Source organism: Podarcis muralis, chromosome 5, assembly GCF_964188315.1.
Source record: "Podarcis muralis chromosome 5, rPodMur119.hap1.1, whole genome shotgun sequence".
Taxonomy (NCBI): Eukaryota; Metazoa; Chordata; class Lepidosauria; order Squamata; family Lacertidae; genus Podarcis; species Podarcis muralis.
In genome coordinates, this window is record NC_135659.1 from 38,996,278 (window position 1) to 39,021,916 (window position 25,639).

At 39.6% G+C, this 25,639-nt stretch overlaps 2 protein-coding genes across 20 annotated transcripts in view; one reads left to right on the forward strand and one right to left on the reverse strand.

Annotated features, from left to right (window-relative positions):
• The window catches only part of LRRC40 (leucine rich repeat containing 40), a 50,450-nt gene that overhangs the window by 4,632 nt on the left and 20,179 nt on the right, over positions 1 to 25,639 (forward strand). For 8 of the 12 annotated variants that reach the window (XR_013392890.1, XR_013392891.1, XR_013392894.1 and 5 more), the window contains exons 5-14: positions 735 to 858; positions 1,149 to 1,291; positions 2,224 to 2,396; positions 3,470 to 3,560; positions 3,659 to 3,704; positions 6,002 to 6,113; positions 7,323 to 7,430; positions 9,502 to 9,612; positions 11,041 to 11,118; positions 15,100 to 15,285. Coding sequence is in view for 5 of the 12 variants with exons in the window: in XM_077928597.1 (XP_077784723.1) it covers positions 735 to 858; positions 1,149 to 1,291; positions 2,224 to 2,396; positions 3,470 to 3,560; positions 3,659 to 3,704; positions 6,002 to 6,113; positions 7,323 to 7,430; positions 9,502 to 9,612; positions 11,041 to 11,118; positions 15,100 to 15,285 (1,172 nt within the window). In the remaining 7 variants the exon portion in view is untranslated. Of the gene's footprint in view, positions 1 to 734; positions 859 to 1,148; positions 1,292 to 2,223; positions 2,397 to 3,469; positions 3,561 to 3,658; positions 3,705 to 6,001; positions 6,114 to 7,322; positions 7,431 to 9,501; positions 9,613 to 11,040; positions 11,119 to 15,099; positions 15,286 to 16,880; positions 18,320 to 20,369; positions 22,699 to 25,639 lie in introns of those variants that run through there. The other 4 variants (XM_028733115.2, XM_028733112.2, XM_028733114.2 and 1 more) reach the window with 3 other exon arrangements.
• Positions 19,212 to 25,639, reverse strand: part of LRRC7 (leucine rich repeat containing 7) — a 169,136-nt gene continuing 162,708 nt past the window's right edge. For 7 of the 8 annotated variants that reach the window (XM_028733098.2, XM_028733111.2, XM_028733101.2 and 4 more), the window contains one exon: positions 19,212 to 24,996. In XM_028733098.2, the coding sequence (XP_028588931.2) occupies positions 24,889 to 24,996 (108 nt within the window). In that variant the 3' untranslated portion in view covers positions 19,212 to 24,888. The remainder of the gene's footprint in view (positions 24,997 to 25,639) is intronic. The other variant, XM_028733105.2, reaches the window with a different exon arrangement.

The following is a 25,639-nucleotide window of genomic DNA, read 5'->3' on the forward strand; positions in this document are numbered from 1 at the left end:
GTTACCTGAGAACATCAAGGATCCATATAGCTATCACAGTTAATAACCAATAATAGACTTACCCTCTTTTAAAGATACCTGAGTGTGGCAGTCACCTTATTGTGTAGCAGTGAATTCCAATTCATGATGCATGTTTTGCAAAGTACTTTATTCTGTCTGCCCAGAAACTTCAGCTGGTCAATTTTCTTGGGTAAGACCACTAGTTCTAGCATAATTAGAGAGGGAGAAAATGTAATCCATTTTTTCCATACTATTTCCAGTTTATCATTTTTCTGTCCCTTCCCCTGTTGTCTTTTTCCTAAACTGAGAAGCTACCGATATTTCAGATTGTACTTGTAAGCAGGTGTGAAAATTGTCCATCATATTTGAGAAGGCTGCTCACACACAGTAAATCATATTTATTTCAAACAATGTATTTCTATGATGAGGCTTATGACTGCCTTCAGTCTACCTAAGTGAATATTCCGTTCATTGCTGCTAGCCATTCATATTGTTATTTTATAATCCCTTTGACATTGGAACTACTGCATTCTGGCCATGCCAAACAAGAAATTCTGGGACTTAATTTGAAAAAGTACCAGGGTGGAAATACTGCAAGTGTTGACTAATAACTGTGCCATGTTTTCATACTTAGTGCTGAACCGATACTACTTGGCTTATTTATACATCACCACAATTTTCTTACATAGTCATTCTAAACCATAACATCAATTTTTATTTTCCGCTTTCTTCAGGATATTTCCAACAACCGTATTTCTAGTATCCCAACAAGTTTTCGTTTTCTAACAAATTTGGTGCAGCTCAATTTGACTTGTAATCATTTGAAGAGCCTGCCCGCAGAAATCAGTGCAATGAAAAGTAAGTAAGCCTTGAATTATGACTTGACTGGAATCTTTTTGTTGACTTATTTTCCTGGTAGTAGGGGTTTAATGAAACTTCATTTTAAAAGTACATTGCTATCACTCTTCTCTAAGGAATTTTATGTTCATGTACATCAGTAGTTCCCAAACTGGTCTGTGGACCACTAGTTTCATTCAGGTGGCCCATAGTGTGCCTATAAAAATAGAGTAAATATATATATATATAACATCAAAACAACAACAACCACACAACAACTAGCAGAGCTATTCTTATGTTCCTTTCTATAGGTTTGAGACAGCTTGATTGCACAAAAAACTATCTGGAAACGATACCTCCTGAAGTGGCCAATATGGTATCATTAGAGCAGCTTTATCTAAGGAGAAATAAATTGCGTTACTTGCCAGACCTTCCTTCATGTAAATTTTTAAAGGTAAGGTTTATTCTCAGTATGTATTACCTAAAATATGTAAACTCCAATAAAGACATCTTTTAGAACAGATTTATTCTCAGTACGTTTGATGCTTGTGTGTGTATAGATTGTGGTATTGAATCTTTTCTTTTTTGAAGCCTGTTGCAATTAAGGATAAATTAATCTTTATGTTGGTGAAACTGAAATAAAAGTGGTCAAGTTAATGCAGCTAGCTTCTGCATTCTAAGCTTTATTTTGTTTTGTGATGCTAGGCATACATTGCATTTAACAATTAACATCTGCTTTCAGGCAGCATTTTCTTAAAAGAGAGGGGCATCCCATTGACACATGCACATAAAGCTTTTGTTCAAGTGTGGATGGAACATTTTTCAAATGAAAACTAATTCTATCCAGATTTTAATAAGGCTGGTGAGGGCCTATCCAATGCAGAAGTCACTCTGGCTGAGTTCCGTGCAGCTTAGTAAGTGAATAATATAGCAACTCTAATGACTTAAGTTTGTACAAGGTAACTATAGACCAGCTATATGTCCAACAGGTTGATCGCGATCGACAGGTTGATACCTGAATGATCGCTGTTGATTGTGATCGACCGTGGGCTCCCTTATGATCGCTGGCTCTGCCCCCACTGTTGTCGGAAAGTATTGCTGCTCCTGCTTGTTATTAGCGGAGCAACTGTAGTCTCACCTAAAAAAAAGCTCAACAAATTTGGGCCCTCTCCCCAGTGACAACGGGTAGATCACTGTCAGTTGTTTTATACTGAGAGTAGATCGCAGTCGCTAGGGAGTTGGACGTGCCTTCTGTAGACTATCTGCTTAAAAAACTCTAAATTCAATAAATATGTAAAAATACGACTCTTGCATCCTATGAAATAGATTAACCTTGATACAGAATTGATAGATTATGCGATTTATTCATTTAAAAAATTCTTCTAGGAGTTGCACGTTGGTGAAAATCAGATTGAAGTGTTAAAACCTGACCATCTGAAACATCTGAATTCTTTGTGTGTATTGGAACTAAGAGATAATAAGCTAAAATCGCTGCCTGATGAAATAACCCTGTTACAGGGGTTAGAGCGACTAGACCTATCCAACAATGATATTAGTAGGTAAGACTATGGGCATTATTTAGAGTCACTGGGGAAACCCAGCCAAATGGGTGAGGTAGAAATAATGATAATTAGTTGTCTTCCTTAGTTTGGAGCAAGTTTACACTGTTACTGAATTTAAAAGCAAATGCTCAGACCATACTGTTTCTTGAAATACATTATTATTAATTGGTAAAGTAATATTGAACCATGAATAATGCTCTAATTAACGAGGTTCAGAATGCAGGGGCTTGGATCTTAACCAGTGGTGAAAGTTCCACTAATAGAGTGCTCCCGTCAGCAAAAGTGGGGGGAGGCATCTTTCACTGATTTCCGCATACTCACAAGAGCAGTGTCCACATGAAATTTTGCTCTGGATGATTGGGGAAATCATTCAGACCAGCAGGAAAAGTGGCATGGAGGTACCTGTGAAAATTGCCTCTCCCATCCCTTCTGCCAGGGGGATTCTCAACTGGATTTTTCCTTATCAGTGAATAGAAGGAGCTTGTGACTGTTTGCACTTACCATATTTTTCGCTCTATAAGACACACTTTCCCCCTCCTAAAAAGTAAGGGGAAATGTGTGTGCGTCTTATGGAGCGAATGCAGGCTGCGCGGCTAAGCCAGAAGACAGAACAGCTGCGCAGTGATCCCTCTCACTTTTCTGGATTCTGGCTTAGCTGTGCAAAGCCTCCGCAGAGCAGTGGGGTGCCTTCATCCAGGAGCCAGGGAGCTCCCTTTAAAGAGCCGCACGGAATGTGTGTGCGGCTCTTGGGGGCTTTTCTCTGAGTGACGGTCTGCCCTTCTCCCTCCTCGGGGAAAAGCCTTAAAGTGCCGTACACATGCTCCACGCGGCTCGTGAAAGGGAGCGCTGAGCAGAGCCTGGGATGCATACAGGCTCTGCTCAGCGCTCCCTTTAAATAATAATTTTTCCCTTGCATTCCCCCTCTAAAAGCTAGGTGCGCCTTATTGTCAGGTGCGTCTTATGGGGTGAAAAATATGGTAGTTTGGATCCAAGCCTGAATAATTGAACTGAGCATTGCTTCCATCTTCTGGCTTTGAGGTTGTTTATAAAGAGAACTCTTCTCTCTGCAGCCTTCCTTCCAAGCTAGGAAACCTGTCTCAGCTGAAGTTCTTGGGGCTGGAAGGAAACCCTTTAAGGACAATCCGAAGGGATGTTGTACAAGTAAGAGCATAATTTACATACTGTCTTGAGTTGTTTCTACAGATTCAAAAGATGCAAGTGGTTGACAAGCTTTTTGTGCTTTTATTTTTCCATTTCAGAAAGGGACGCAAGAAATTCTGAAATACCTTAGAAGTAAAATACAAGGTAAAACTTTTCTTTGTGAGGATAAGGTTACAGTTAAATCAACTCTTGGACTAGCTAGATTAACTCTTCATGATCTTGTTATGTCTAGAAATCTATTTGTTCTCATCTGGTTGCTTGCATATCTTTTCTCTTTTCCAAGTCCCACATAAGAGATGGTTTCTAGTATGTATCAGAATGAAGTACATCGCTTGTTATGTAAATTCTTATATAAATAAATTCTTACATAAATAAATTGAAAACTCTTGCTCAGTGTTAATAGAACAGTGGGAAACAATGTCCAGAGGAATCACTTGTTGACTAGATACCAGCTTAATAGTTTACTACAGTGGTACCTTGATTTAAGAACTGCTTAGTTTATGAACAAGTTGGATTAAGCTGCAAAAGTAAGTGTTTTGGTTTGTGAACTTTGCCTCGGAAGCAGAACATGTTCTGTTTCCTGTTGAGTGTCTTCCATTTGTAAATTGAGTCCCCCACTGCTATGGGAAAGTACACCTTGGTTTAAGAACGCTTTGGTTTAAGAATGGACTTCCGGAACAGATTAAGTTTGTAAGCCAAGGTACCACTGTATTTCTTTAAAAGGGACACGGAGGTGGAATATGCAAAGATAGCAATTGCTACATTTCCTACAGTTGCTCTGAATGTTGAGCATGACAGTCCCCTGCACTACATAGCAAACTGCCTTAGAATCTAAAGGAAATTTTTGCAGCAGTTTGTGATACAATAGTTTGCTTTTCCAAGGAAAAAAGGCAAAAATATAAGTTGTGGATATGCTTAAGGTCACTCTCTGGATTGTCACACATGTTTTCAGTATTGAAGAACACTGGGAATTTATAAATTGTACCCTCCCAAAATACATTCATCAATGTTTTTTGTATTACTAAGATTTATAATCCAAATGATATTAACCCCAATAAGTAGGCTTAGATGACTGGGTAAATTGGAATTAAGAATGACATTTCTGACTGATGGTGATAACTTCCTTGTGTTCCTTTACTTAATAAGGAAATAGCCACATACTTAATTTTGTACACATGCTTACAAGCATGCTTAAAAGCATTTGAAAATGTTTTATTGATTTCAGATGAAGGGCATACTTGCAAGTAAATGTGTTCATGTCTGAGCACTAAGGCTGCTTTCTCCCTTGGTGCTCTATTTAAATTTAAATTTATGTATCTAACATAAATACACTGAGAAAGAGAGAATGAATCTTAACTATTTGTGCCAGAGGATTTCAAGACTAGTGCGTAATAACTAACTGGTGATGGCACTTGAAAGGTCTGGCTCTGATATAATTTGAAAATAATTCCTTAGCTATATTTTGTATGTATACAGTGGTACCTTGGGTTACATACGCTTCAGGTTACAGACTCCGCTAACCCAGAAATAGTACCTCAGGTTAAGAACTTTGCTTCAGGATGAGAACAGAAATTGTGCTCTGGCGGCGCGGCGGCAGCAGGAGGCCCCATTAGCTAAAGTGGTGCTTCAGGTTAAGAACAGTTTCAGGTTAAGAACGGACCTCTGGAACGAATTAAGTACTTAACCCGAGGTACCACTGTAAAAGTTAGATGGTAGAACTAATGAACCTGGGTTACTATACAGACTTAACTGCCAATATATTTCATAGTCAGGTTTTTTAAGACATGTTCCAAAATTGATCGGGAACTGTATCAGCCACATGTGATCAGAGCATTTTCTCTGTGTCATTTGTATAGCTTCCTCTTAAATAAATTTAAAATGTATTGCAGCCAAATTTTTAGGTTATACAGTCGCAAAGTTATTTTCCTGTAACACCCTGTACAGTTCTTTGACATTTGACAACACTTGAACAGATTGACCACAAGATACTTACAAATGCAATTCAAAAATGGTTCACTTAAAGCCACTTGCTCCATTGGTCTTGATATAGTTAAGGAATACAAAGTTCTATGCCCTAAGTCACTGATATAGATAGAAGTGGATAAAACTGCAGTCCAAAATACCTTCTTACACTTGGAAGAAATATTGATATTCCCAGCCTTTTCAGACTTTCCAAAGAACAAGCCTGAGAGTCCACTAGATCCGTTGTATGAAATATTTTGAACAGAGTCTTCATTAGTTATCATTGTGTCTGAACAAAGCAAACTTCATCTGGTGTGAAAACTCTCACTTTGTTGATGTTCAGACTCCAAAGTGGGTAAAATTGAAATGAAAAATCACCCTAACTCCTTGGCTACATTTTAAAAAATCTTCTTCAGATTATTGCAGATTCTCATGTTTGTAAAATTTTAAACATATATACTTACTTTTGCTTTCTTTAGATGATGACATAATTGGTCCAAATGGAGAATTTCCTGTGACAGCAATGACTCTGCCAAGTCAGTCAAAAATTAATCTGCATGCTATAACTGCATTAAAAACATTGGACTATAGGTAAGAAAATTTTAAGCTTATCAGCTCTAGACATATACCGTATTGGCCTGAATATAAGCCTCACTTTTCCCCCAAATTCCGACCATGAAAAGTTAAAGTGCAGCTTAAATTCACGACCTAACAAAAATTGGCTTTTACGATATCACTGCTGAAACAGACATATGGTAAAATGGAACAGGTGTGAGTGCCTGTGGAATTTTAAGGGAGCAGCTTGTATTCGGGTATTGTCTCTCCCTCCCCATGAATTTTAAAGGTGCAGCTTATATTCGTTTGCGGCTTATATTCGAGCCAGTACAGTAAATAAAAACAAATATAATGGGCAGAATCCAACAAAGTTGTTCTGTTTTCATTTACACAATGGAACTTCCCTCTCTCCCCCTCTGTGCCCTCTCCAGATCTGCTCCAAAGGGTTTTGGGGAACCTCCAGAACAGATTTAGAGGGTGCCTGGGGAGAGGGAGGGGAACTTACATTGTGCAGACAGAAGTCCTTGTGCTTACAGAACTACTTTGTTGGCTACCATGTGATGCATCCTTGATAGAGCAAATGGCACTGGTGCAGTTTTAATGAGGCCACCCCTTAATCATGAGTGAAAGCAAGTTCCACAAAAAATACCTGTTTTTAACTTCTTTATTGAAACTTCTAATATCTTATATTCCTGTAAACTGCTTAGATGCTTCCTTACAAACAGGCGGTATATAAATTTTGTTAAATAAGTCAGAAGTGGCTCACTTAGTGGCGTGGAGCCACAGTGCTAGCTTCCCAACAGCAGCAGCAGCACTTTCCAGGGGTATCTAGGTGGAGGAGAGATTGGCTTCACAGATGCACCCAAACATCCCCAATCAGGTACTGCACTATTAAATTTAAAAGGCTCTCAGAATGCCTTGCGTAAGATCAGTAACAAACCAGACAGTACTACCTATGCACAGGATTTCATTCTAAAAAGTGTCTTTGGATTAGTATTGTTGAGGTTTTTTAGCTGGAGTTGCAAAGATTATAAAAACTCTAATGCATCTTTCCTTTTTTAAAATGCTGTCTCCTTAGGATACTGGGATCTGGCTTCCTAACCATGTTTTATTTTGATATTTGAGTACAATATAATTCATTTTGCAACATGACTCTTAAATGTACAGTGCCTTTCCTATTGGAGTACTGGCCAATTGATAATGTTATCCTTCTATTAAATGACTATTTAAATAAAAATTTTCCAGTGAAAAACAGGCAGCTGTAATTCCAGATGAAGTGCTGAATGCAGTTGGAACCAATCCAGTCACTACTGTAAATTTCAGCAAGAATCAGCTGACTGAAATTCCAATAAGGTACTGTTTCTCCTATAGAAATATTAATTAAACCTGGGCTAAAGTCCATTTTGAGAGGGTAGGGGGGTGGACTGGAGTGAAATCACATACATGACTGTACTTTTTGGTAGTGGGGGTGTTGTACTGCAAGCATCATCTGAGGCCCTTCTTCATGTGCCCTCTCCTCAAGATGTCTAGAGGATGGAAACATGAGAATGGGTCTTTTTTGCAATGGCTCCCTGTTTGTGGAATGTTCTCCTCAGGGAAGCTGGCCTGGCACCTTCACTACATATCTTTAGGCAACAGGCAAAAACATTCCTCTATAATGAGGCCTTTCACTGATTAAGCAATCTATGGCCTTTTAAATGTATTTATGAGGGGATTATTGGGGTAAGTTTTTTGTTCTTATTATGATATGTATTTGTTTTTATCTTGTAAACCACCCTATGATCTTCAGATGAAGGGCAGTATATAAATTTAAGTAATCCATAATAATAATTATAAGACCTTTCATTGGGGTGGAGGAGGGCAGAGTGGTCTTAACTTAAAAGCAAATAAACCAAGGTTTGGCCTACAGCAGAATTTAGGAAATCATCACAATAGATATAGAGACAAGTGACCTGATTTCTACACAACACTAAACCATAGTTGAGTGTTATATGAAGGGAGAAGAGTTACAGCAGAGTTTACTTTTACTTCTAAAGAATCCCATCTTAACTCTACATATAAACCTAGGGGCAGTGGCGGAGCTTCAGGCTCTGGCATCAGGGGGCGGAGAGCAGGCGGGGGTGTGATGCGTATCCTGGGGGAGGGCAGTCATGATGGCACCCCACCGGGATCGCACTTCTGGGGGCGGGGCGCTCCCCCCACATTCCTCTTCCTCCGCAGTGCCTAGGGGTCTGGTTTAAAACAAACTCTGTTAAGTTTTATAACAAGCCAGCTATACCCACACACACACACACACACACAACCACAGTGGTGCCTCGCAAGACGAAATTAATTCGTTCCGCAAGTTTTGTCGTCTTGCGATTTTTTTCGTCTTGTGAAGCACGGTGTCGGAAAAGTTTTGGAAAAGCTTCAAAAATCACCAAAGTCTTCAAAAACCTCAAAAAAGGCTACCACACCGCGTGCTATGAGTTGCTCCTCGAAGTCAAGTCGCAACTGTATTAACGGTTTAAGAAAAAGGAAACAAACTTGCAAGACGTTTCTGTCTTGCGAAGCAAGCCCATAGGGAAAATTGTCTTGCGAAGCAACTCAAAAAACCAAAAACCCTTTCGTCTTGCGAGTTTTCCGTCTTGCGAGGCATTCGTCTTGCGAGGTACCACTGTATATGTGTGTGTGTGTGTATCACTTTGGTGATTTTTGAAGCTTTTCCAAAACTTTTCCGACACCGTGCTTCGCAAGACGAAAAAATCGCAAGACGAAAAAACTCACGGAACGAATTAATTTCGTCCTGCGAGGCACCACTGTATATATATATATACACACACACACACACACATACTGTACTGTATATATAAAAACTAAGCCATGGTTCTGTAAAAGTAAACTACTGTACACTTTGGCAAAATTATCCTCCTAGGCACACAAGATGTGAAGAGTCGAGCGCAGGTGTGTCCACATTGTTTTAAACCATGGTTGAGAGTTGCATGTGAATGTGGCCCAAGATTTCTGATACTGGCTTCTTCTAACAAACCATAGTTTAAATAAGAGGAATCCAACATGATGCCCAACAGATGTTGTGGATTAGAACTCTTACTATCCTTGGCCATTGGCCATGCTGGCTGGAGGTAATGGGACTTGTGGCCCACAACACCAACTGCCACTGGTTTAAAGTAAGCAGAGTTCCCAATTCAGACTTAGTGAGTTAGTTTGAATCAGGAAGCAGGTATTTTCATATTGTGGCTGAGGCCTATCTAAAGCTGACCTAGGGCCCATTGGTGGGTCCTGCCCCAGTGTTTGAAAGAAACTAATAGAAAGTTACACAGTGGTGAATACAATCTGATTTAATCTGATGTTTTGAAATAGCACAAAACAATTGATGAGATCAATTGCTTTTTTCCCTTTTTCTTTTTTTACAACTGGGCTTCAGAATTGTGGAACTAAAAGAATCAGTCTCTGATATCAATTTTGGTTTCAACAAGCTCTCGTCTATTTCTCTGGAACTCTGTATGCTTCACAGACTGACACATTTGGATGTTAGGTAGGAGATTACTTAAACCTTTGTTTATACGACATTTTTGAAGGGAATTTGTAGATTTCCTTAAAGATTTTCCGCTTGATTAATGCTGACAGTCGACAGTTGAATATTAGGCAATGTAGGTAGGTTTTGGGTTTTTTTAAATTGCACTGTATTTGTATTCAAGTGAATCCCAGAGCAGCTTGCAAACAGCAATGAACATAACAGTAGAACATCCCAGTTACAACACAAACGCAACCATTTCAGTGCCTGAGCTATTAAAGCTTACCCTACCAAGCAGGCCCATGCAGAGCTTGTCTGAGGCCCGGACCAGAGTCTTGTTAGAATAAAGTTATAAACTCAAAAAATAAAAAGCAGCTGGTCCCTGACAGGGGCCCCCAGCTGGCTTAACCCTCTGAGGCCTGGGGCAAGTGTATCTGCTGCCCGCCCCCTGAATTATATATAATAATTATATATAATAATTTATTGTAATCTATATAAGGTACCCCTGCCTGTACGGGCCAGTCTTGCCAGACTCTAGGGTTGTGCGCAATCTATATAGCGATGTTAATAAAACAGCAGCTAAAAAGTAGGCTAAACTTTTTTACATTCACCCATACCCTACTTCTTCCATTCAGTACAGGTAACTTGCATCTTATGAGCCCTTACGGCAGAGCTTTCCAAACTTTTCATATTGGTGACACACTTTTTAGACATGCATCATTTTGCAGTCCAATAATTAAGTTTTACTAACAAACCAGAGGTTAAACTAACCCCTTTCCAGCCCCTGGAAGAGCACAGGAAGTGTTTGCACGACATAGTGCAGCTGACACACTAACGTGTCGTTACACAGTTTGGAAAGTTCTGCCTTTGGAAAGTGAGGCTTTCGGAAGGCAGTGTGAGGGCTGTGGCCCAGAGCCCTCATACTGCCTTCCCAAAGCCAAGTAAGCCCACAATAGCAGCTTTGTGCAGCTTGGGGGAGGAAAAATAAATGGTGAGTGGTCTTCTCCATTTATTTATCCCACCCCCCACCCCCTGCACAAAGTTGCAGTTGTGTAAGTTAAGTTACACGTTAAGTTGTGAGGTACCTGTAATATGCATATAAGTCTTTTTCCAGACTTAGTCTGAGAAGAAGCTCACAAGTGGGTCTTAACCCTCCATTTTCTCTGATCTCAGCAACTGGTAGTCAAAAGCATATTGTTCCTGAACATGGTGGTTCTACTGGTACTAATGTGCACTCATCATGTATGTTGCTTTATATGTAGGGTACATAATTTCCTATACACAAGTGATACTTTGTCATGGGAATTCACAATAGAATAGGTACCAACAGTTCTGCTTGCTTATTGAGGCAAATGAATCTAAATCTTGTATTTGAAAATGGTTCAGTTAAAATACCAACTTTTAATAAAAATTAATAGTTGGTGTATTTGGTTGCTTTTTCCAACTTAGAAATAACATTTTGACATCTCTGCCTGATGAAATGGAAGCACTGACAAAACTGCAAATAATTAATCTTGCCTTTAACAGGTAAGTGGTCTTGTAGATAACTTTACCAAAATTGCTAAATACATGGTTGGTCTTTTGTCTTAGCTTTATAGTATTACAGGACATCCCTATTCCTAGTATCTACAGCAGGCTTCTGCTTTTAGAACTTCACTCAAAAAGTCTGCTTGCCTTAGCAGTGTCCTGTTGGAAGAGGAAACTTCTGTGACACTTCAGCTTAAGTCTCATGTGGGGAACCTGTGGGCTTCCAGATGTTGTTGTTTTCTTATGAATGAACTGCTTCCTGAAGTGATTTTAACAATTAAAACATCAACAATGAAAACCATGTCAAAGCAAATACAAATATAGATTGGAATAAAAATCCCCTTAAAAGGAAGGTCTTCAACAGGTGCCAGAGAGACAATAGCGATGGCCAATGCTTTTTTTCTAGAAAAAGAGGTGCTGGTACTCACCATGAAGTTGTTGCAGTAAGTGCTTCACTTTTTAACAACAACAAAAAGAGAGTTGTCGGTACTGCGTACCCTTGAATACCCCCTGAAAAAACCCCACTGGTGATAGTTCCTGTCTGTTATTTAACGGAAGGAATTTCAAAGGGTAGGCACTGCCACACTAAAGGCCTGACTCCTACATCATATGGAAGAAAACAGAAATGGTTTCTGACAGAGACCCTATTTTGCAGAGTTCAGTATTCAGATGGGTGTTTATTTTGCGTTTTATTTATTATTACATATACCCCTCCTTTCCTCCAAGGAGTGGTGTATGTGATTTCCCCACTCATTTTATTTTCCCAACAACCCTGAACTGTCATGATGATGGCAGAAAAAACAGATGAGCATCTGAGATTGTCCCATGTGCAAGCCATAGCCAAGTTGCACATAATTGTGCAGAAAACTGGAGTTCTTTAAGCCAATTAATTGAAAATGGTGAAAAAAGAGAGGCATCTATGCATTTTCAATAGCTATGGGTGAAGCCTCATGAAATTAGAAGAAGGACAAGCCCATCTTGTAATTTCATACAGCAGTGTAATTCCAATCCACCCTCTGCAAGGACACATCAAACTCCTCATGGACTCATAAGGTAACTCATTCATTCATTCATTCATTTCAAAACTGTAACTGTTTAAAAGGACCAGTTACCCTTGTAAATGTTTTCACATATATGCATCTAGGGGAAAATACCTAAAGTGAAAGAAAAAACATGCTTTTGAATCCTTACGAAAAAGTTACTGAGGGAATTAGTGTTTATACATTTATTTGACTGTGCCCCTCTAGGTTCTGTTGCCTTGGAAATATTCCCCTGACCTTTTATGCCTTGGGAGAGTCAGCTCTCTAAAGAGAAATATTTTGAGCCTGAAATTCTAGCACTTTCATGAAGGTAGGGAATGAAAAAGGCAGGAAAACTCCTCAGCTTATCAACACCAAAAGGGATAGAGAGGAAGAAACACAGTTAAAAAAACCCCCCACCAACTCACAAAATATACAATAGGAAAGGGACAAGATCAAGTACCGTATTTTTCTCTCTATTACACACAGATTTTTTCTCCTAAAAAGGAAGGGGAAATGTCTGTGCGTGTTATGGAGCGAATGTGGGGGGGGGGGGGTGTCCCTGGAGCCGATTAGGGGAGCGCAGGAACAAAAATCAGCAAAAATCAATCGTGCGTTGTGCCGGAGAGGGAAACCTGAAAAGAGGAAGTGGTTGCTTTCCTGCATTCTGCCTCAGGGTCTTACTGCCCACCCTCCTCTGTTTCGTTGCTGTGTTTGCTCAAACGGAACAAAGAGCAGGCAAATCCCCTCCCCTCCAGGCAAGCAGAGGGGAAAGCAGAGGTCTTTCCTTTTAATTCCTCTCCGTGCTCCTCGCAGGCAGCCAGAAAACATGCAGGAGGAGAGAGAAAGCTGGCTTCGGTTTGTGGAAACTTTTGCCTTTTTTTCCTACCTCCCGTTAAATCCCTCTCCTGCTTTCTTAGCCAGCTGCTTCTCTGCACACCGCTCTCTTGTCCCTTCTGTGTTTTTCCTTCACTCCCCACTTAAAATGTAGTTACAAAGCATGGATCCACATGGATCCTCAGGATCTTTGCATTGGGCCACCCCAAATTCACCATCAGATCACATAGCAGCCTGCCCCCCAAAAATCACACACCCACTGTTGCCTGGGGCTGCAATGGTGCAAAAATGTGGTTAAAAAGCATGGATCCACATGGATCCTCAGGATCTTTGCATTGGGCCACCCCAAATTCACCATCAGATCACATAGCAGCCTGCCCCCCAAAAATCACACACCCACTGTTGCCTGGGGCTGCAATGGTGCAAAAACGTGGTTAAAAAGCATGGATCCACATGGATCCTCAGGATCTTTGCATTGGGCCACCCCAAATTCACCATCAGATCACATAGCAGCCTGCCCCCCAAAAATCACACACCCACTGTTGCCTGGGGCTGCAATGGTGCAAAAATGTGGTTAAAAAGCATGGATCCACATGGATCCTCAGGATCTTTGCATTGAGCTACCCCAAATTCACCATCAGATCACATGTCTGTGGCCACAGCATGAAGCACAAAAATGATACATCCACTGTTTCATTCAGAATTTTTTTCCTTGTTTTCCTCCTCTAAAAACGATGTGCGTGTTATGGTCAGGTGCGTGTTATAGAGCGAAAAATACGGTAATGGAAAGTACTTGAGAAGAGAACAAAAGGAGCCAACTGTCACCAACTTCAGGCAGGTTGTCTGGTGAGAGGGATGACTCCTGGAGAAGGCTGCAAAAGGCTTGAGTGAACCATGTTACTTTCAGTAGGAAGCATCTCTATGAAGAACATCAGCCATTATTAGCTGAACAATTAGAAGCTCCAAATATTGGCTTGGTTCTAGATGTTGGTTCGTTGCACATAGTTTCATTGAAAGCAATAGGGTTAAGTAGTGGCTAACTTACAATTATAGAATCTTTTAGGTTGGAAGGGACCCATGGGTCATCTAGTCCAACCCCCTGCAGTGCAGAAATCTCAGCTAAAGCATCCATGACAGATGACCATCCAATCTCTGCTTAAAAACCTCCAAGGAAGGAGAATCCACCACCTTTCGTGGTAGTCTGTTCCACTGCCGAACAGCTTTTACTGTCAGAAAGCATTAGTCAGAATCTCTTTTTTTGCAACTTGAAGCCATTGGTTTGAGTCCTACTCTCCAGAACAGGAGAAAACAAGCATGCTCCCTCCTCCATGTGACAGCCCATGAGATATTTTAAGATGGCGATCATATCAGTCGTCTCTCTTCCAGGCTAACATATCCAGCTCCTTGTAAGGCTTAATTTGCAGACCCTTAATCATCTTGGTGGGACGTGGGTGGTGCTGTGGGTAAAAGCCTCAGTGCCTAGGGCTTGCCGATCGAAAGGTCGGCGGTTCGAATCCCCACAGCAGGGTGCGCTCCCGTTGTTCGGTCCCAGTGCCTGCCAACCTAGCAGTTCGAAAGCACCCCTGGGTGCAAGTAGATAAATAGGGACCGCTTACTAGCGGGAAGGTAAACGGCGTTTCCGTGTGCGGCTCTGGCTCGCCAGAGCAGCGATGTCACGCTGGCCACGTGACCCGGAAGTGTCTCCGGACAGCGCTGGCCCCCGACCTCTTGAGTGAGATGGGCGCACAACCCTAGAGTCTGTCAAGACTGGCCCATATGGGCAGGGGTACCTTTACCTTAATCATCTTGGTTGCCCTCTGCACATGTTCTAGCTTGTCAACATCCTTCTTAGATTATGGTGCCCAGTAGTGCACACGGTATTCCAGGTGTGGTCTGACCAAGGCAGCATAGAGTGGTATTACTTCCCTTGATATGGATGCTATACTTCTGTTGATGCAGCCTAGTATAGAACTTAATCTGAATCCAACCCTTGGTTTTGTAAATTAGTTCTCTAAAGGCTCCTAATAAACTCAAGTCACTTGTGCAGTGGTTGTATTTACAAATTATATTCTTGGGTAGGTTATTCATAATTATATTAATGAAGTGTCTCTGGTTTTCTTCATAGATTTAAAATATTTCCAAATGTGCTGTATCACATTCCAACTCTTGAAACAATCCTCCTTGCTAATAATCAGGTTGGATCCCTGGACCCTCTGCAAATAAAGAAGTTGGACAGGCTTGGTACCCTAGATCTTCAAAATAATGACCTCTTACAAGTACCACCAGAACTTGGGAACTGTGTCAATCTCAGGTGATTAACTTCATGAATTTTGGATAACTTTTTCCTATACAGCATATTCTTTTGAAAATGTTCATATTTATTCTAGGAAAGACTAAACAAAGCAGTACAAAAGTTCATAATGAAATCAATCTCATTTTTGTGTCATCTGACTATTTGAATAGATTAGGTTACAATTTTGAAAATGTGTACTCTTTGGATCTTTTCAGACATTGGTTGAATTGAATAAGATTCTGCTTCCCAGGATTATATACACTCAGTAAGCATGGGTAGAATATAACTGAATATTTGAATGGATAGTTTTCCTAACCTTATATGGGATAGAATTCCACAAACAAGATTTGTTAGAAAGCCCATGTTCAAATAAGCTCAGTCAACATGTCAGGAGAACCCTGTTTGCAAAACTGCTCATCCTATCTGATGGTCCTAAATAGATGGTGATGCAGTTTTCTTTTCAAGGTGCAATGCTGGAATTTTATGCATAAATCAGTGAGTGGTGAAGTGGCTCAGCTGTTGAATAAAGTAATAATGTGGTCTGATGCAGACAGGGAGAAATGATTGAGATGTATTCTCCTGATCCCTTGGTCCAAATTAAGGGATCAATATTGAGTCAGGCTCATGTATATCTGCAGCATGAGCTCCCCCAACCAGGTTCAGGATTTACAATAACACTAGAATTTTAAGCTGGTTTCAAATTCAATGAATTCCATCTGCAAAGGTCTGAATAAGAAAAATGTAGAAATGTAAGAAAAACATTTCCCAAGTGACTCTTTAAGAAAGAGAGTGTTGTCTTTTCCCCCTTGAATTTTAAGGGTGCGGTTTATCTGCGGGTGCGGCTTATATTCGGGCCAATATGGTTTATTTGCCATCTTTCAACCACAACTGGACTTATTCAGGACAAAATATTATTATCAATTCATCTGCTTAAAAGTTCAACAGCACACTAGATTAGTGTTTCTATTCAATCTCTCACAAAGACGATACTCGAATATAAGCCGCTCCCTTAAAACTGGGTTACAGGCTAAAAATTGCTGCGGTTGGTAGAATTGTAACTCCAAGCCAATTTAAGTCTTTGATCTTGCAAGCCCGCAAAAGTTACCATACAATCGCTAAAATCGCAATTGCTACAATTCCATGACTCAAGCTCTCAAATTAGCAATAAAACATTTTTTTGTTCCGTTTTACCGTATGTCAGTTTCAGCAGCAATATCGTAAAAGCCAGTTTTTGTAAGGTCGTGAATATAAGCTGCACTTTAACTTTTCATGGTCTGAATTTGGGGGGCGGGGAAGTGCTGCTTATATTTGGGCCAATATGGTAAATGAGTAGAGAAGGCTTCCTCAGCCTCATGCCCTCCAGATGTGTGGGACACAATTCCCATAATTCCTGACAATTAGCCATGCTGTTTGAGGCTGATGGGAGTTGGTCTAAAACATTTGGAGGGCACTAGGCTGGAGTAGAGACATTGCTGACTTCCATTTTTAAATAAATGACACAATAAAATAAAAGTGATAAGATTTTCTCATTTATGAATGGTGATTGTGTGTATGCATGTACATGTGTGCACACACATACAGTAGTCTTAACTGGTTTTTGGTCCTTCTGTTAGGACACTTTTGCTGGAAGGCAATCCTTTCCGGACTCCTCGAGCTGCTATTCTTGCCAAGGGGACAGCTGCTGTGCTTGAATACCTAAGAAGCAGAATTCCTACTTGATCTGTTGTGCTTGGTTTGAACTGAAATGTGTGCAAGATCTTACCTTCTGAAGCATGAAGATCGAAGTCCTTATACATAAGAACTATTTGCTTCGTTTAGCATAAGCTGAGTGCATATGCTGTGGTCACTTTTTAAGAGCTATTTCACAAAGGACTCTTACCTTGCATGCCTCCAGTTCAAACTATGCTTGCGTACATACTTGTATGGTGTATGGTAGGTTATTGATAGATGGTTCTATTCGTCCAGCAGCAATTCCCCTGATCATGACATGATTGTAAAAATACTGCTACCATCTAGGAATTATTGATAGCTGCATCCATGTGCCCATCTGATCTCTTCTTAACCCACATATTCTATATGAACAGGCACTCTACGTTATCCAAAATTGGATATGGTTAGAATTGTGCTATTGTGTTAATTTTTTTAAATCCTGTTTTAAATTTCCTTTTCTTTTAGCTAATTTTAAGGTCACCAAAAAAGGGCTGCCCCCAAAATAAAATAAATCCAGATCTTGATTTGCATAATATGAAGCATTTGCACCAAGCGATTGCCTGCTGAAGAATTATGGTGCTGACTTAATCACTAATGAATTGGGCACATTTATCAAATTATTATTTGAAAATAAAACTCAAATTATATATCAAATGATCAGCTTCATAAATTTAACCAAATGACTTAGTGCAACTGTTTACAAATGCCAGAAATGTTTAGAAAAACTCTGCTGTGTGGAACATCACAAATGTTGGAATATTTTTTTCTGTTTTTTTACAATTAATACTTGGTTGTGTGTGTGCCTTGCAGTTATTCAAGATGCTAGTTTGCCAAAATGAGCAGTTTTCATTTATTTTACTTTTTAAAATGTTATTACTATTAAGAGCTGCTTCTTTTTGGAGATGCCCTACTTGTACAAGGATAGCTTAGTATGAAGACACATGGCCTGTGTCAGCTGTGAACACCACACACATGAATTTTCTCCTTTCTTTGCAAAAAACTGTGAAACTGGGAGTTGGAAAGGAGGAGGCATGTAGCTGCACCAGAGTATGATCTATTATATGAAATTCTTTTAACTCTAAAACTGTTCAACCATGCAACCCCGCTTTCAGATTAAATTTTTAAGACTTGTAGAAAGTGGAATCTTTTTGGAAGAGGGTTATTGATGTGAATTTCCCTGATCTGTTCTTAATTTGGGACAGCCATGCCTATACCCTTAAATGTGTTGTCCTGGTCTTGCTTTTGTGTTTTTAATAATCTGTTTGGAACTGCCTAGAGTGGCTGGGGAAACCCAGCCAGATGGGCGGGGTATGAATAATAAATTATTATGATTATTATAGTAGCCCCTGTGTTGAGTTATGTATAATTAGAAGCATATACACACTATTGCCCATAAGATACTTTCCTTTTCCCCAAACTTTGGATACAGTTATGAAAGCCATAGTCTGCACCCAATGAGAGACTAGTGCAGGGGTGATTAACCTGCTTTTGGAACACAACTCCCATCACCTCTGACAATTAGCCATGCTGTTTGGGGCTAAAAGGAGTTGGAGTCCAACACCACCTAGAAGGCCACCAGTTAGCTGCCCCTGGTCTCGTTGCTGTTGTGATCTAGCAACTGCCCATGTGTCACCTTCCCTTACTAAAACATTTCCAGAAGGGAGTATGCTGGCCATAGTGCAATTTAGGCACTGATTGTTCTTGATATTTTGAAGCAAATTACAAAGGTGAATACTTTGAGACTGAAGGTGAGGATGGTGCAGTACTAGCAACAATTATTGCATACTTGGATCTTTCTAAATATGTCAGTGGCAATCCTTCAGGCCCCCCCCCCCCCAGTCGGTTCTACATGTTAACCCCAATCCAGCATAGCATTAGGTGCACTGAAGCATATGTATCTGTTGGATGGTGGCAGTGGGTTCTTCTAAAGGTTGTAGAGCTTTATGCAGCTGACTGGCCTAATAACATGCTGACAGCCATCCATACTAGCAACCATTGTACTAAACCATTCTCTGCAAGTCCAAACCCCTAGGTAGTGAGAACTACCTGAAAAGCTGACAGCGTCTTTTTATGTTGGCAAATGCATTTCTAGTTCTGTACTTCTGATGCACTTGGATTGAGGAAGTAAAATAATAATAAGAGGCCTTGCAAAAAGCTTGGTGTTGTTTCTATGAATTAGCAAAAGTGAAATAGTTGTCTTTAAAAAAAAGTGATTGCAAGACTCCCACACAAAGTACTTACAATAAGGTGCCTTTATTTATACAATAGACTTTTTAATATATTATTCAAAACACTTTTTTTAATACTGAAAAAGGTTGAGTACATCAAAGCCGAAAATGGCTCTGCTATACGCTGCACAGCATTGTTTGAGTCCCTGTATTCTTTTTATGTACAGAAAGCATCTGCAAAATGCATTCTAGACACAATATGCACCTTACCAGTTAGTGTCAATACACAAATTAAAATGGGAGCAATACCACCTGCATGTGCAAATGAAAGATAATTGATTTCACTGAATCAATAGATTTAAAATATAGCTTTAAAGTACCTTTTTGCACGTAAAATGAAGCAGATTCCAAGTTCAGTAAATCTGTATACTGCAAAGACATTGAAATACATTCACAATCTATGTTCATAGAGTAGTAAGTGGTTCTTCATTCAGCCATATTTACAATGATATTGTAATTAAACTGAAAAGTACAGTTCTTCATATAGCAATCTTTGTAACACATACAAAAATGACAGTTCTGTATATAATTTAAGCTCAAAATCACAATTTTCTCAAAATATTAATTACAATACAGCTATCTCTATAATTAAACATGTGTTTTATAAAATGGTAAAATTTGTAATAAAGTAGGTTGTTTTTGACTTGATTACAGTACTGACAAGTAGAAAAATGTAACTTAATAAGTCTTTGTCTTGCCCAGTGTTAAGCCACCTAAGCTAGCAAAGAGGCAGGAAAGGCCCCAGTTTATAAAAATTCAGCCTCTTGTGCTGAACTGGTGTGGCTTCTTGATGTTAAGAATAAAAGCTTTTACAAGAGGGCATGAAAATTCTAGATGGAGTAAAATGGTGTGTATTATACATGTTTTGTGTTTGACTTAATGCACATCTGAAAAGTTCAAAAAGACTAGTAAGGACGACTCATTCTAAAAGTCTGAGTTAAAATTCTGCTATTGTATAGAGCATTAAAAATCTGGCTATTAAAAATGTGTGTGCTGAGGAAAACTAGGCTTTGCCTTTGGGTGTCAGTATTGGGCTGCGCAAATATGACTACCATTGTTGTTGGGCATAGCAAAAACTGTCGTTCATTAACCCACCTTCACTACATGTGAATCCAATCCAAATTACTGGTTTAGAAATAGATTTTATTCTTATCTCATACTTAGAACACAATGCAATAATGAAGACCATGAGCAAAGGAAAAATTGGAACTGAAAATATTCAACAGCAATTCCTAAAGGAAGAAAAAATGTTTTGTGAAAGTGTAAGTCACTATTTGAGTTCCATCTTAATTTTGCCCCAAAAGTACATGAAAGCTGTAAACATGGAAAAACCGAATCAATGTTACTAAACACTGTTGCTGTTGACAATTATACATTCTGAACATTAGCAGGGATTAGCATTTTGCTTATATTTCTGTGATTTGCATGATTATTTCTTAGAGAGGCATGTATTGCAGTCAGACACAGAACTCAGTACACTCACAAGTTAGCTCTGTACAACGCTGAAACTACTGGTTTTAGTTTGGTAAATGGGTAGGCACTGCTTGCTGCAAGAAAGGGAAGCAGAGAATGGTAGGATAAAGAACACTATCCTTTGTGGAACATAGCTTTCATTCCAGATATCCTAGGCACAAGGTTTATAATAGGTTTTTGTTTTTAAATTAACTACTGTTCCATCTTTTATTTATAAATTGGTCACAAGCAGGGCTTTTTTTCCAGCCAGAACTCACTGGAACTCAGCTCTGGCACCTCTCAGGTGGGTGCCATTGCCATCATAAGAGAAGAAGGGAGGCATTCATGGTGAGTTCCAGTATCTCTTTTTCTAGAAAAAACGGCACCGGTCACACAGGGCACCATCCAGAGGGACTTGATGCAACCAATGTAGCTAAGAAGTCTGCCCTTTTTTGGGAAACATTTCTCATCTAGTCTCATTGCACAGCAATTTCTGGGCAAGTTACAGCAAAACAGTTTCAAATTCACAATACAGTTACTAAAATGAGGCATAGAGCCAGCCACCTAAAAATAACAATACTGGCATCAGATCTTGCTATGTGCCTGTGTGAATTACCAGATATCTAAAACTTGACAAGATTTAGGTATCATGGAGGGGTGGTGTTGGTTCCAAAATGGAAGCATCATCACTGAAAAAGCGTGTGATGCTTTGATGGGAGATCACATGGAAACAAGATGTATGCTGACTTCAGTTCCATGAGGGAAGAAAGAGATTAGTGTAGTGGCAAACCCAGTAACGGCAGAAGTTACATTTTGACTACCTATATTTGTAGTCATAGGGTTTCTGCAATTGCTGCAGCACGTGGCTATAAGCAGAACACATGACTTTGAGTCTTAATTATGGTGGTTGCCTGAGTTATCTGGTGGTCATGTGTTATAGCTCATATATAAATTAAAATTTGCATATAGGTAAGAACAATGGTTCCAAACCAAGAAGCTTTTGAATTTATTAATGCATGCAATTGTAAGAGCAGACGTCTATACTGCAAGAGGCATTCCCCCTCTTACGGGAGAAAAGCACATGACTCTTGCCATCTACCGTTTTAAACAAATACTTTGAGTTTTTCCTCACAAGTGTATGTTCTGCCTGCCTGCATAGATACATAACAAGCTTGTGTCACTGCCTCCATGTAGTGATGCTCCATACACATTATGTTTTCCTGAACAGCTGTTGTGCTGAATTGAAGGAATGTCAGCCTTTCCCTTTATTTTACTTACAGTGTAGCTCTAATGTGAGAGTTGGTAAATAAACCTTTAAGAACTGTTGCTAACAGAACTGGTGCCATGGCAACCAATGCAGCAGAGTCAAATTCTAAAGAAGTGTAGAATAAATGTCAACTTTTGGATTTCACTGTATTTTTAAATCATTATCAAAAATGAAAACAAATGAATTTTAAAACATAGGATCCCCATCTGGATAGGAGGACTAGTAAGTTTCATAGCACTTGAAGTTTTAGATCATTGATCTGGGATTCAAAGATCACTACAGGCCCACAGCATGCAAAAGAAATAACATCTTATTCTCCATTCTTGCTACGAAACAAAGAGCAAGAACATATGATTCCCAGGCCATCTCCCTGGCTTCCAACTTTATCCCCACTTGTTAATTAAGCAACCTGTCATCATTATCTGATTTGATAAAACAGTTGAGCTGAAACCACATTCTATTTAGTCATAAGGCTATCCTGAGTTATTTTATGGTTTTATATTTCATTGCCAACTGTCTTGAACCTAGGAGAAGGTGTCATATAAATATTTTAAATAGTTTAATTATAATGTATATTCAGAAACGTTATTGCTTGTGTAAAGTGCTAAGAGAACTGAATTACATTAGGGCTAAACCACCTTTAATTAGCTACAGTAATGGTTCTTCTATTGATAATATTAAGAGATTTGCACACTCTTCCCCTTCATTAACTGTCACCTTGTGGATTACCTCCTACACATATTTCATCAAATAAAGCATGTTGTTCATTAAGAATTTGAGCTGAGCATATTTTTGCAATAGGAGGGTCTGAGCTTGGAACATGGGAAATGGCATGGAAGGAGTGCATTTTAGGTTACAAATATTCATATTAGCTGTGACTATTCTTTGTATAACCCTAAACCATGTCACATGATTGTGGTAAAGGTACCCCTGACCCTTAGGTACTTTGACGTGCTTTCGAACTGCTAGGTGGGCAGGAGCTGGGACCGAGCAACGGGAGCTCACCCCTTCATGGGGATTCAAATTGCCGACCTTCCGATCGGCAAGCCTTAGGCTCACTGGTTTAGACCAAAGTGCCACCCGCGTCCCTATGATTGTGGTAAGAAAGAGCACATCCCCTTCTTGCTAATTCCTTTCTGGACACAATTCAAAGTTCTGGTAATTATCTTTGAAGCCCTAACAGCAAACATGGTAAACCTTTTTCAAACTGAGGGCTGCATTACCTCATGGGCAACCTTCCAGGGGCCACATGTTAGTGGCGGGTGGGGCCGGAGGACAGGTGGGCTGAACAAAGGATGTGAGACTTTTGTGCACTAGACTACATTCCAGCCATGCAAACCCATGAGAAAGGCAGAGGTTTACCCAGGCACCCACGTTTTTATCTCCAGGTAAGCAAGAGGCCTTAGCACAGCTCAGAGAAACATTCTAGTTGGGCAGTGTGTGGCCTAAGGAGAATCTGAGGGCCAAAGAGGTTCCTCCTCATCACTGCCCTAAAGGATCCCTGAGGGACCATCTCTCCCCCTCCTAGGTTGCCTGCTGCCTAAGATTTGCTTTGAAGGCTCCCTTCCATGTCATGTTCCAGGCTGAACATTGAATATTGGATGTGAAGTGGCAAAAAAATCCACCTCTGTGGTCATACCCACATTATATTCCCTCATTATATCATATCTCACTATATATTTACGCCTGCTGTGTGGTGCATCTTATCATGATCATCATCAGCTGTGCCTGTCTTTGTTGTATTGGTTTATATGGTTGTATTATTTCAAGCTACCCTGAGTGATGCAAAGACATATGAAGGGCAGGAGATGAGCTTTTCAAATAATAGTATACACACTGAAGCTCAGTTTTGCGTGTGTGACACCCTCTCCCAGCTCAGGGAATACCTTAAATTAATCCTGTAAGGCAGTGGGTGCTATTCGGTTAAGTTTTACTCAGAATAGATGCATTGAAATCAATGAAAATGATTAACTTAGACATTACTACTCTGAGCAAAACAGTGGAACACCACCCATGAAATTTAAAAAGGCAAAGGGAGGAATTCAATGTCTCACCATTACGTTTGTTCTGTCAGTGCAAGCATTTTTGCTTGCCAGTCAGAAAGATCTCCCTCTCCTCTGCCCCCCCCCCCAAGCTGATTGGGTGGCCAGAAATAGGGGGGAGCCCTGTTGCACTAGCAGAGCTCATATACTGTCTCCCGCTAGCACAAATATTTAGTTGTATCAGGCCCAAAAGTTTTAAAGTGCAATTCTATAAATGTCTCCTCAGAAGAAAGCCCCATTAAGTGCAATGGAATTCATTCTCAGGTAAGTGGATATAGGACTACAGGTTAATTTTTATATAGATTTCATTTTAAGTGTCTATAAAAATACTATTTAATAATCCATTATATTTGACTTTAGACTTTGTGGGAATTACAGTTTTAAATAGTTTTCTTTCTAAAGCCATGAAGAACTTTGAGGCTGTGGCTGGGTACACACACTACCTTAAAAGGGCATAGCTTCCTCCAGAGTATTCTGGGAATTGTAGTTTATCCCTCACAAGGCTATTGGGGTAGGTGGGTGTCATGTCTTTTAAAGGTGTGGTGTGCATGCAGCCTGTTTTTTGATGGACGGAATAATTTGTAAATAGCTTGTGTGTGCTTCTGTGTTCTGAAATTACATGACATCTAGAAATAATTAAAAATCATCTTGAAAAAAAGCTCGTACCAACGCACAGAGGCTTACAATGAGAACTAATATGTAATCCCATGGAAGTTACATTTATATAGATATCCCTCCCAATGATCAGTACTAACATATATTATACATTTGGCACTATGTTTGCCATTGGTCCAGCAATTGGCAATTTCCCCCCATATATATATATATATATTCACTTATTTATATATATATATGTATATAAATTTTTATTTAATTAAACATTAGCTCTGGCTAGACATATTTTACTATTTATAAAAAATATTTAGACAGTAAGCTCACGTTGAATAACTAGGTCTACTGTATTCTGGAAACTCTTCAGTAGTAGTACAGCTTTTTCATGTTCCATATGTACAAAACTGTGTCCATTTGCCTGTAACAGACAAAAGAGAAAAAATTATAACTAGATATCCATTGTGCCTACATAGGAAATACAGCTGTAAAATCAACTGAAATCCTACAAGTGTATAAAAATCAGCTGAAAGGTTATCCCAGTAAAAGCTCCATTCAAATTTTGGTTTTCCAAAAGTCTATGCAACCCCATATTGGTGTAGTCATCTATTGCTCTCTTGTTTATTTCCACCTTATACCAATTTACTTGGGTTTATAATTTTCAGTTTCCAGGGGTCTGTCTCCATTCAGCAAGGAGACTTGCTCTCGGAAAGAAGCTACTCAGGTTTCCATCCTGATCACATTGGTTTCTGTGTATGCAAGTGTCTCATAAGAATAAATAACTACAACCCGTAACTCTACTTGGATGAGTGTTATCCTTGTTGGACTAATCCACATTACCTAATACAGTGGTGCCTCGCAAGACGAAATTAATTCGTTCCGCGAGTTTTGTCGTCTTGCGATTTTTTTCGTCTTGCGAAGCACGGTGTCGGAAAAGTTTTGGAAAAGCTTCAAAAATCACCAAAGTCTTCAAAAACCTCAAAAAAGGCTACCACACCATGTGCTATGAGTTGTTCCTCGAAGTCAAGTCGCAACTGTATTAACGGTGTTAAGAAAAAGGAAAC